The 12,589-nt window shown below is 43.1% G+C and overlaps 1 protein-coding gene across 1 annotated transcript in view; it reads left to right on the plus strand.

Moving 5' to 3' along the window:
• EXOSC8 (exosome component 8) overlaps positions 1–12,589 on the plus strand; it is a 72,706-nt gene that overhangs the window by 54,415 nt on the left and 5,702 nt on the right. The window contains exons 9-10 of the mRNA XM_082246894.1: positions 2,856–2,976; positions 7,697–7,803. Of these exons, the coding sequence (XP_082103020.1) occupies positions 2,856–2,976; positions 7,697–7,803 (228 nt within the window). The remainder of the gene's footprint in view (positions 1–2,855; positions 2,977–7,696; positions 7,804–12,589) is intronic.

A 12,589-nucleotide genomic window follows, 5' to 3' on the forward strand; every position in this document is an offset into this window, starting at 1 on the left:
CCATGTACACCAGGTCGTTTACAGTCATTTGCAGGCAGTTGCGTTCAGGGACTTTTTTTAGAACGCAATTATTTGCGTTTGAACGTGTGTTTCCCGGCGTTTCAAATGCACAAACGCGTCCGAACGCGTCTAAACGCGTCCAAACGCGTCTGAACGCGATGACCCGCGTTTAGCGTTCGCGTTTTTCCATTTTAAAGGGGAATAATTTTTTTGACCTCTAGGAACGCTTCTAAACGCAAACGCCCGCAAACGCCGCTAAACGCGGGTACAAACGCGACCGAACGGACGTTTCAAACGTCCTAAAAATTCCAGCATTCAAAGGGACTTTTAACAACGTCCCGTGTACATGGAGCCTAAAAGTTTACCTGTCGGCATCAAAGCTCATTCCACCCGAGCTATATCAACATCTTGGGCAGAAAAGGCTGGGGCCTCAGCAGAACAAATCTGCAAGGCAGCCACTTGGGCTAGTGATTCGACATTTGTCAAACACTACAGGGTCGACCTGGTCTCCGCCCAGGATCTATCCTTCGGTCGCAAAGTACTCCCAGGCAGTAGTCCCACCCTAGGTATGCATCGTTGGGGTCTCATGTGACCGTCCTGGGGGATGACTTGGGAAAGAATAAGTTATTACCTGATAACTCCCTTTCCAGGAATCCTCCAGGACGGTGGACCCCCACCCTATTAATGTTTGGTATACTTAGAATTTATAGTTTGAGCTAGTCGCTTAAGCAGGCCAGTTCATCTTTTTACAACTGTGGGGCAGCCTGGGAGGCGGCCTTTTAAACCTAACTGTGCTTGTGTTTCCTGTAGGAGGAGGAGCCATCTCTCTCATGTGACCGTCCTGGAGGATTCCTGGAAAGGGAGTTATCAGGTAATAACTTATTCTTTTTGAGATGCACCTGTAGTGTGAGGGTTTCCTGGGTACATGGGAATGGATATGTAAAGTAAAAAAAGGATAAGCATCAGCTTTTTGACTTCACACCTGACAAATTCACTCCTGCATCCATTTGAAATATGGCTATTACACATGTCGTGTATGTGGTGAAAAAGCCAAGCGTGGCCTGATACAGCCATTTAGGGAGATCTTGGGGTTCCAGAGGCTTTTAACTTCTTGGCACCAACTGCACGCAAACATAAACAGCATTGAGGTTGGGGTCAGTAGTTCAATATCAGTTTTTGCAGATGACACAAAATTGGGCAGGGCAATAACTGCACAGCATGAAGCAGATATCCTACAGGATGACCTGGACAAAATAACGGAGTGGGCAACGACTTGGCAAATGAGGTTTAACGTAGAGAAGTGTAAGGTTTTGCACTTGGGGACTAGGAACATAAAAGCACAATACCCATTAGGAGGGGAACCTTTGGGGGAATCAAAAATGGAAAAGGATCTGGGAGTCTTGGTTGATGATAGACTAGGCAACAGCATGCAATGTCAAGCGGCAGCTGCCAAAGCTAGCAGAATATTAGCATGCGTAAAGAAAGGGATGTATTCCAGAGATAAGACTATAATCCTTCCACTTTATAAAACTCTGGTCCGACCGCATCTGGAGTATTCTGTCCAGTTCTGGTCGCCAGTCCTCAGAAGGGATGTGTTGGAGCTGGAGAAAGTCCAGAGAAGGGCAACTAAACTAATTAGGGGATTGGAGGACCTTAATTATGAAGAGCGTCTGCAATCGCTTGATTTATTCGCCCTGGAGAAGAGACGCCTGAGGGGGGACATGATAGCAATTTTTAAATATCTCAATGGGGATCTCCGCTTAGAAAAAAAGCTGTTCAGTCGAAGGGATTGCATGAGGACTCGGGGGCATACAATGCGATTAGAGGAGAAGCGTTTTAACCTCAGGCAACGTGGGGGGTTCTTTACTGTTAGGGCTACAAGATTGTGGAATTCTCTACCACAAGAGGTGGTTTCTGCTGGTAGTATGGTGGCTTTCAAAAGACTATTGGACGTGCATCTCAAGGATCAGAACATTCAGGGGTATGTGAGATGATTACAGCCACACACACCTACACAGGTTGAACTGGATGGACTATTGTCTTTATTCAATCTCCCCTACTATGTAACTATGCCCCGGCGGGTGGGCCCTTGCATCAAGCGCACACATATTTGTGCAAATAGAGCTGTGCCGAGAGCGCACTCCCAGCACTCTTGCTGGCGGCTAACGGAAATATCCCGATCGCTGCTTGCGCTTAGGAGCTTTCCAATCAGGGGACTGCCTAACAGCCATTTACGGTGGTCACATGACCTTAAGTTCCGCCCTGCCTCCTGGCATTCTAAACCTCTTAAGGGGCGGGCAGGCACCAGCTCCAAGGGGGTTATTGAACAAGCAGGACCTTGAACCCTACTGCAAGTCATTAGTTTAAAAAAAGTTTTGCTCGAACTGAAGGCATTTTTACTAAAAATATGTCAGCCAGTAAATGTTTACATACCGATTACAGAAAACACTAAAAGAATTGACTTTATAGTGAGGATTTTCTGTTGCTTCATGTGGTTGTTGCCTATTTGTTGAATTAGTACTGTCTGGAATTTTTATGAATTGTTTAAATATAGCCTGATTACTTGTCCCAGTGAAACACTGAACATACTCTGGATGGTTAAAGTTTTTTAGAACCCATTAACGGTGAATTCTTCACCAGCAAATCTGTTTGGCTTGCAGAACATTTTATTGAACAGTCTGGGCAAATAATTCAGTTCTTGGGTAAACGGTTGTGTAGCTTGCTGCCAGTCCCATCTGTGTCCTCTCTGCAGTGATGCCTTAGGGAATGTACATAGCAGAAGTTACATTCAGTCAAAATAAACATTTTTATGCCTGGATACTCTCTGGATTAATGCTAATGGTCTCTTTCCATAGCGCGACTGCCATCTGTTAAAATAAATGAAGAAACCGGTTTGGCTCAGGTGAAGCTATCAACAAGAAATGCCCTGAAAATCCTTAAACACCCGCTTTCAACATCATTTGCTATATTTGATAAGTAAGTATCTGGTGGAGATAATGAAGTAGACCAGATCCGAGATTGCGATAGCAAAATTGAATGCTATTGAGTGTAGCTGATAGGAGAAGGGCAGGTCAAAAAGTCCTAGTTATTAGTGCTGAATTCACATTATGGTGTTATAACTTTTAATGCGCATTTTAGCTTATTTAGGAAAAATCTATTGTGTGATTTCAGCTGAAATGGTGTGAAAGAAGTGTTATTGAGCTGAGATCCAATCAACCTTCTAAATGTTGAATTTAGCTCAAGTTCTGTGCAATTTGCATTCTTTACAGGAGTTGTAAAGGCAGAAGGTTTTTTTTTTTCCTTAATGCATTTTATGCTTTAAGATAAAAATACCTTCTGTGTGCAGCAGCCCCCTTCAGACCCCCTAACACTTACCTGAGGTCCCTCTCTGTCCAGCGATGTGCACAAGTGTCTCAGTCATCCAAGTTACTCCCTCCTAATTGGCTGAGACACAGCAGCACCTACCACTGCTGTCAATCAGAGAGAGGGGGCGGGCCAGGTTGGGGCTCCGTGTCTGAATGGACACAGGGAGCTGTGACTTGGCTCGGGTGCCCCCATAGCAAGCTGCTTGCTGTGGGGGCACTGAACAGGAGGGAGGGGCCAGGAGCACAGAAGAGGGACCCGAGAAGAAGAGGATCCAGACTGCTCTGTGCAAAACCACTGCACAGAGCAGGTAAGTGTTTATTATTTTTATAGGAAAAAAAAGACTTTAGACTCACTTTAAAATGTATCTATAGGCAAAACCTACGTTTTGGATAGAGTAGAAAGGGATAGAGCCACTGTCTTGTTTTTAACGCTGTGTTCCTGTTGGGGAGATTCCCCCTCTTTCTCCTTGTGACCACTATCCCTGGAAATGAAAGTGAGGGAAAATGCTAAATATTTAAACACTGTAAAAGTGTGGTAGATTTTAAGGTGTCATAAAAGGACACTAGGTGATGGAAAATAGGATTTTGCATTCACCACTAAATCCTTTTCTTGTAGTCTATTAAGGGTAATCACTACAAGTGAAAGTAAAAAGTAGGAAAATAACTACTAGTTCAAACTGTGGCTGCAAAAAGAACGAGATCCAGATTCCATGGAGTCACAAGGGAACTGATGGGGAGACCCTTATTACATTCTATGCATTAAGGTAAAAAAATGCTCCCCCCACACTTACCTGACTCCTCCACTGATCCAGCTCTGTCCCGTCTGCAGCGCCACTGTGCTCTCCCTCTTCTTACAGGAAACTCTCTTAAGAACAGCGGGAGCCTATGGCTCCTACTACTGTCAGTCATTCTGTGAGCAGGGGGTGTGGCTGAGCTATGCTGTGTCTATGGATGCACATAGCCCGGCTCAAGAGCACACCCTCAACAGCCAGCTTGCTGAGGGAGCACTTAGAAAAAGGTATGAAGAGCGCTGGCGGGAGACTCCAGAAGAGGAGGTAAGGGACCTTTCTGTGCAGTACCATTGCACACATCAGGTAAGTATAGCAAAGTGCTGAGCCAATAGAAGAATTATATTATCCAGCACTATCTGTTCTGGCGTGTGTGGTATAGATCGAGATCTAGTGGATGGCTGCAAGCAACCAAATTGTGTTCCCACAATGTTAAAACAAATAAGGGAATTGTGCATAGTAATTAATACATAAATTATACCAAATCATTCCATATATAACACTTTTATAATAGGTGAAGTAGTGATAATATCAAAATTGTAAACATATGCAATCAAACCTCTTAGTGTCCCAGTAAATAAAATGTATAATATATATATATATATATACGATATATATATATATATATATATATATATTTATACGATATATATATATATATATATATATATATATATATATATATATATACGATATATATATACGATATATATATATATATATATATATATATATATATAATCCGTTTAACACATCCAAAATAAAAATGTGCAGAAATTATAGTGAAATCAATTTAAAAATAAAAAGAAGTAAAGAAAATGCAACTTCTCAAGTATCCTTCAACAATCCAAATATGTAATACAGTTCACTTCAGTTACTCCCACCACCATTAAAATAATGCGCTCACCTCCACATTTGATCTATCATACCAGGTCAAGTTGGGCTTTGCCCTTCTCTGGGGCACAAGCAATAGGCTCCTCTGCACTCCTCCAATGCACTCTCTGATGTCCCCTGAGGAAGTCAGGTGGCCATGATGACCACAAGCGTTGGGTGGAGCCAGGTGATGCTGCCAATACTGGAAGTGACGCGGGAGCCTCCGAGCCCCGCTGTCATTCAGAAGTTGATGCTTTTAAACTTTAATTGCTGAATACTTTAATAAAACACTTTACCTTATTACACCATTAGGATGACTTTTTTCGTATGAGTTTGCACACAGTAGAGGGACTGCGAATTTAAAGGGGCCGCACACCTAATTTTGGAAAACGACCCAGAATTTCAGAAAGCGCATTGGAGGAGTGCAAAGGGACCTATTTCTTGTGCCCCATAGTGGGGGGAAAGTGCAACTTGACCTGGTATGACAGGTCAAATGTGGAGGTGAGCGCATTATTTGAATGGTGGTGGGAGTCATTGAAGCATCGGCACAATAGTGTGGATAAGCTTGTCCACTATGAACTGTATCGCAAATTTGGATTTTTCAAGATTTGCATTTTTACTTATAATTATTGTTAATTTGATTTCACTATAATTTCTGCACATTTTCATTTTGGAGGTGTTAAACAGATAAACATACACACACATATATTACATTATATTTATTGGGACATTAAGAGAAACTTTGATCGTATACGTTTACTATTTTGATGATATCACTACTACACCTAATATGAAAATTTTATTAATGGAATGATTTGTCATAATTTCTGTACTACTATGCACAAAAAAAGGGAACAGGTGCAGCAACATTCAGACCTGGCTGTATGAAGGAGAAAATCTGTCCCACAAACTCCGGGGCTGAAAACCCCCAAGGCCCACATCAAGTGAAGTAAGCTTTCCATTTTCAATGACAGACCTTGCGAGAAGTACACTTTCCTAGCTTGTTAACATAGTAGGAATCAAAGACCCACAGGTGCCCCTCTCCCTCAGAGCCTGGGCTTTAAACCATATTGGTAAAACCAGCGACGATGAAGCTGGGTGGAAAATTGAACCTGACAATCCGGTAGAGCTCATGGAGTATCTGCCAGTCATACAAGGTCAGCATGAACCTAAATCAACTTTAGGGTCTCCACTCTGGCATCTATGTCCCCAATTCCTTGTGTTTCTCTGAAGGTGCAGGTAAGGCTGGGAGTCCGCCCCTAACTCCAAACAATCAACAGAACAAATAAAGAACAATCTCAGCCATCGCACACAATGGAAGCCCAGTGTGTAATAAGTGATAATAGCCTCAGCCTAACATTATCCAGGCCATGCCCCCTTTCGCCCCACCTAAGGGGCTTAGTCATGAAGGTAAGGCTATGTATGGCTATGCTAGGTCAGCGTTAAACATCCACCTGGGCCATTCTGAAGAAATGAGGCTCACTGGAATTCCCTCCATTATGGTCCTGGGAAACGGACGATGGGGAAGTTTCAGGGGAGTAAAGGAATGAATCGGGGTGTACTGATCCCCCGGAGCCACCAGAGAGACTCTGTATCCTATGGTAGAGCATCCCTGTAAATAAACTTGTCCAGTTTGTTATTGAACCTGGAGGCCAGGGGGTCCACATCTGGCATCTCTCTGCCATCCAGGTCCTATAACACCTCAGATGTAGGGACTTCTTTCCAAGATCCAGGTGCTGCTGGCTGAGAAAGTCTGCCTACCAATTGTCCACACAGGGAAGGTACATGGCTGACAAGGCTGGAATGTAAAGTTCGGCTCAGGACAGGATTCAAATCTGCGGGCATCTGGTTCCTCTGATGATTGAGGTATGTCACTGTTGGATGGTGACCAGATTCCTCCTCCATATCAAGTCCCCTGCATCGACAGGGTACCCCAGGACTCTCCTCCCTAGCCTTGGTGTCTTTTATAGTCTAAAAGACAGGGAAGGAAGTCCTCCATGTCTCCTCAACTCCCAGAGAGCGGAGTTCCTGCACCACCATGCCAAGGACAACCTGGTCCTTGGTGATTGATGAATGAAACCGTATCAACTTGTCCCACAACAGAATGTTGCATTGTAGAGGTCTGGAGTGGAACAAATGAGACTGCTTTGAAAGCGGCTACCATCAGACCTAGGACTCACACACAAAAGCATGGAGTCAGACAGCTCCTGGACTGGAGAATTTGAACCTAAGACAGAGAGTGTCAGAAGTTTCTAATGTGGATAGAACACTCTGTCATGAGCTGTGTCCAGAACTAGACTCAGATATTCCAAATGATGAGTCTGTACATAAGAGAATACAACAATAAAGCATAAGACCCCAAGGTTTGAAGGAGCTGAGCTGGGGGGTACAGCAGGCACATATCCCTACCAGAGATGGAAGAATCCAGTGGGTGAGTCATCAGCATCTAACAAAAGCTGGAATGTCAGGTTTGGGTGAACTGATCTTTTAATACCTGTGAAGGAACTAAAATTTTTTAAAGTGAAGTGTCTTCACTTGGCTTCTAGTTTGCTATCCTATGTATTTTATCATTGAAGCAGAAACGGTTGTTTTCTATATTTGTTTGGAACTCTGAATCTTTTATGCAATGTATCGTTGTACCACGAGACAATCCTGTCCTTCCTCTGCTAGTAAACACATTCTTGTGGATCCAACCAATGAAGAGGAGAGTTTGGCCACTGGATTGATGACTATAGTGACAGATGAAGATGGAAGACTATGTACTATCAGAAAGCCAGGTAAACATAAAATGTATCTTTGAAGGTTCACTTTAATCTACAGTATATGTGTTAACCATTTACAGTGATTGGAATACATTATTGTTCAAAATGCATGTTCTTTTAAAGCCTTTGGCCTGGTTCACAGCATGTGCAGAGACGTTGGTTTTTCTGCACGTGTTCTGCATGGGCTCATAGAAAATAATTGTGCCCTGGGTACACCACAACACTGGTATCACATGCAGATTTGTTTTCTGCACAGGAATCTGAAAAGTGTATGCAGTTTTCTGCACGGAAAAAAACTGGCGTTACATTAACATTGTGGTGGGAACAGGGCGCAAGAAAACTGAGGTCAAAGTGCAAAAAACTCACCTGAAAACTGATGTAAACTTGTGTCTTTGCAAGTGAAATCTGCATGGTTTTTCCATCAGTTTTTATGCACTTATGGTGTGAATGAGGTCTTTAACTGCCACCACCTTAAATATTAGTCAAGGGTTTAAAAAAAAAAAATTACAGCCTCAGAAGCAGCCATAAGCTTATTTCACATTGTTTTGCTGGATTTCCCCTATTTAGTACATTTGAGTTTTCGTACTACACTAAAACCTTTGCGGGACCCGTAAATTTAGAGACCGTCAATCATCGTTGCCACCTACAGCAGGATTGTACATGAACAAAAATAAATTGTCGGCCACTGCAGTAGAACTATTTTTACACCCAACATGATTCAGTATATCTTGTCTCGCACCAAATGAATTGTGCCTTCCATATGCAGGGATAAATTCTGTGGGGAGTAGGCTTCCCTTGAGTCCTGTGCTTGCTTGGGTTTCCCCCTACAATTCAAAGACATGCTGGTAGATTAACCACCTAAGGACCAGGCCTTTTTCTGACATTTGTTGCTTACAAGTTAAAATCAGTATTTTTTGCTAGACAACTACTTGGAACCCCCAAACATATATAGACACTAGCCTAGAACAGGGATCTCTAAACTACGTCCCTCCAGTTGATGCGGAACTACACGTCCTCTGAGGCATTGTATAACTCTGACATTCCAGACATGACAAGGCATGATGGAAATTGTAGTTCCTGAACAACTGGAGGGCCGTAGTTTGGAGACCCCTAGAAAATTTTTTGTCACACGGCTTTTGCTCAGCGGTTTTTCAAACGCAATTCTTTGGAAAGCACACACTTTAACCACTTGCCCCTCCTGGGCAATGCGACGTATCGGTACGTCGCTCACCCACGAGCCTCTAGAGGGCGAGCGCGCGCCGCCGGGGGCGCGCTCCCGCCCCCGCTCGGTCCCTGACATCCCTGCGTGAGTGACCGGCGGCTCCGATGTCCGCTGGCCACTCGCGATCTCCCACTGGAGAGGGAGAAAGCCAGGCGGCTAATGTAAACAAAGCCGCCTGTCATTCTCCCTGGTGTAACTGCAGAGACTATACGATCCTGCTATGTAGGATCATATGTCTCTGTGGTTACATCACAAGCCATGCCCCTAGGGACACACCTAACCCCTTGATCACTAATAAAGTTAACCCCCTTCCCTGCCAGTGTCATTTTTACAGTAACAGTGCATATTTATAGCACTGATTACTGTAGTAATGTCACTGGTACCCCCAAAAGTGTCAAAAATGTCAGTCAGGGGTCCGATCTGTCCGCCGCAATGTCGCAGTCCCGCAAAAAAAAAAAATCGCAGATTGCTGCCATTACTAGTTAAAAAAATAAAAATGACATAAATCTTTCCCGTAGTTAGTAAACGCAATAACTTTTGCACAAACCAATCAAAATCCGCTTATTGCGATTTTTTTTTTTTACCAAAAATATGTAGCAGAAAACAAATTGGCCTAAAATTAAAAAATTTTGATTTTTACATTTTTTTTTGAGAATTTCATATAAAAAAAAGTGAAAAATATTGTTATTTTTTCAAAATTGTCGCTCTTTTTTTGTTTATAGCGCAAAAAGTAAAAATTGCACAGGTGATCAAATACCACCAAAAGAAAGCTCTGTTTGTGGCAAAAAAAGGACGTCTATTTCATTTGGGTACAGCGTCGCACGACCGTGCAATTGTCCGTTAAAATCACGCAGTGCCGAATCGCAAAATAGGCCCTGGTCCCAAACTATGGTACTTAAAAATCTCCATAGATGATGCTTTAAACATTACTACAGGTTACCAGTTTAGAGTTACAGAGGAGGTCTAGTGCTAGAATTATTGCTCTTGCTCAGATGTTTACAGTGATACCTCAAGTGTGGTGCAAACACAGTTTACTTATGTGGGAGTGACCTACGTATGCGCTCACTACTGCATGCAAGCACATGGGCACTTTTAAAAAAAAAAAATGTTTTTATTTATTATATTTTTTTAAAAATTTACACTGTCCCTTTTTAATTTTAACATCCCTTGGGATAACAATACAACATGACTGGTTCTGTTTATGGAGATATCTGGGGGTCAGACCCCAGACCTCTCCACTACCCTTAAAAGCAAAAGATCATAATAAATATATATATATATATATATATATATATATATATATTTCTTTTGCTTTATCAAAAAAAATTGTTTATATGGCCTGAGAACTGGATGTGATATCCATGATGCTCTGGTCCTCCAAGGGCAGAGAGATGAACTGTGGCAATCTAGCCATTGATTCTCTCTATGGAAAAACCCTGCTGTCGCCGGATGGTTCCCAGAGCTGTCGATTGGTAACGTTAGCCCGGGAACCGGTTAGGGGGCACCTCTCCTGGTGCTTCTAAAAGTGAACTCGAGGCGAATCCGCTGCTGGGATCACTTTTATTAGAAAGCTGCCAGCTGAGGAAAAAAATAAAATAAAAAAATACCAGGGTTATGGCATCTAGCTGTATTTAACGTCAGAAGCATGAAGTACATTTACAGCTAGGCGGTCGGCAAGTGGTAAAATTATCTCCTGTCTAAAACTGTAGTATGCATGCGTGTATGAATGTGAGATGTGGACCTTAGATTGTGAGGTCCTTGAGGGCAGGGACTGATATTAAAGTGTTTGTTACCACAAAAAAAAAAAAAAAACATCCTGTTCTCTTGAAGCATGAATAACAGCACAGTGCTTGTGCTGTGTAATTTGGCACTTTCTATCACCTAAAAAACCTGGCTGATCCTGTCTGGCTATACCATCCCCCCTGTAAACTGACCATGGTTTATCATAGCTGCTTAGCTAACACCGTGGTCAGTTTACGTGCCTCGGTCATCTATAGCCCTGAACTGTCCCCTCCTCCATTCTTCCCCCCTCCCTGCCCGTTTGCTGTTTGTCAGTCCCCTCCCCCTGCTATTATAACTAAAATAAAAACATCCCATCCCCTCTGCAACATAACGTGCCCCCGTGTTTGTGTTATATAAAAAATTTGCCAATCTGTACCTATATCGGAGCGTCTCCCAGCGCTCGTGTGACTCCTCTGGTAATGTCAGCAGGAGTGCTCGGCCCTGCCCTCTATAGCTGTCAGGTGGGCAGAGGAGAGAGCCGAGGAGTCACGTGAGCACCGGGAGATGTTCTGATAATAGGTACAGATCGCCATATTTTTTATATAACACAGACACGGGGGCACATAACATTGTTACAGAGGGGATGGGATACTTTCGTGTTGACTTAACAACCATATTAAAGTACAGTATGTAAAGCACTGCATACATTTTTGGAACTATAGAAATACCAGTAATAAATTGTCCATGACTGGAATGTAAACGGTGGAAAAGGCTGGACATGAAGTTCTGCCCAGGACAGAATCTGCTTTACCTTTCTTGCTACGAGGAGCTTTTAGATCGTCAAGTTCCAGAATGTTGATCGAAAGTCTCCAAAGCAGTATTCCTGAGTCAGCAAGCCTTCTGTGCCAGATAAATGTCTGTCCAAAGACTGACTGACTTGTCCCGTGCTGACAGGACATTGTGTTGTAGGAGGGAATGTCTAACTGGGCGAATGGGAATAGAACTGCCCTGAAAGAGGTTATCATCAGCCACCAAACTCTTGTGCAGAAACAAAGTGTTGGGCACCTTCTGGGCTGAAGCAGCTGCATCTGGAGGCAGTGTTGGAAGTTGCTGCTTTTCCAGGTAATAAGTTGGTTCCAGGGCTGCCTTCGGAAGGTTCAGGACCCAATCAAATCACAAGGTTGTTTAGGTATTTCACAATGGGGATGCCCTAGGAATGCAGCAAGGCTAAAGTTGACCATACACTGTTAAAATGTTGACCAATTCACAGGCTGAATTTCTAAGTATGCGTAAACCTGCTGGCATCTCCTGGCTTAATAAACTTTAAATGGATGGAGGAATCATTTTTTTTTTTTTTTTAAAGCAATCTCAATATGTATGGCTAGCAGCTTAGAAAACAAAGCAGAAGATAGGCCAAAAACTCAAAATGCAGGTATGCCGCCTTGATGTCCATAGAGGGCCTAAAGTCTCACTGATGAGGGGAGGCGATGATAAACCTGGTGGATTATTCCATGTGGAAATTCTGAGCCTGTATAAAGACATTTAGGGCCTTAGGATCCATGATGTAGTTGGTGCCCCCTTTTGATGAGAGCACTGTAAACAGGTTGGAGTAGAATCCCTGGAACCATTCCACTACAGGGAGTGGGGCATGATGATGTGCTCCTGTAGACCCGCTATGGCCACAGTGAGATTTGCTAATCTGTACAGTGACACAGACAAGTTGGAAATAATAAACTGAGGAGGGGGAAGGGAGCAAAACTTTAGCTTGTAGCCTTTGGAAACCGCCTCCTGCACCAAGGCATCCGAGATGCTGTTTATGTATTCAAAGGCTAACATGTTCAGCTACTCTGGGATGTG

Source organism: Pelophylax lessonae, assembly GCF_965119305.1.
Source record: "Pelophylax lessonae genome assembly, chromosome: 2".
NCBI classification, from domain to species: domain Eukaryota; kingdom Metazoa; phylum Chordata; class Amphibia; order Anura; family Ranidae; genus Pelophylax; species Pelophylax lessonae.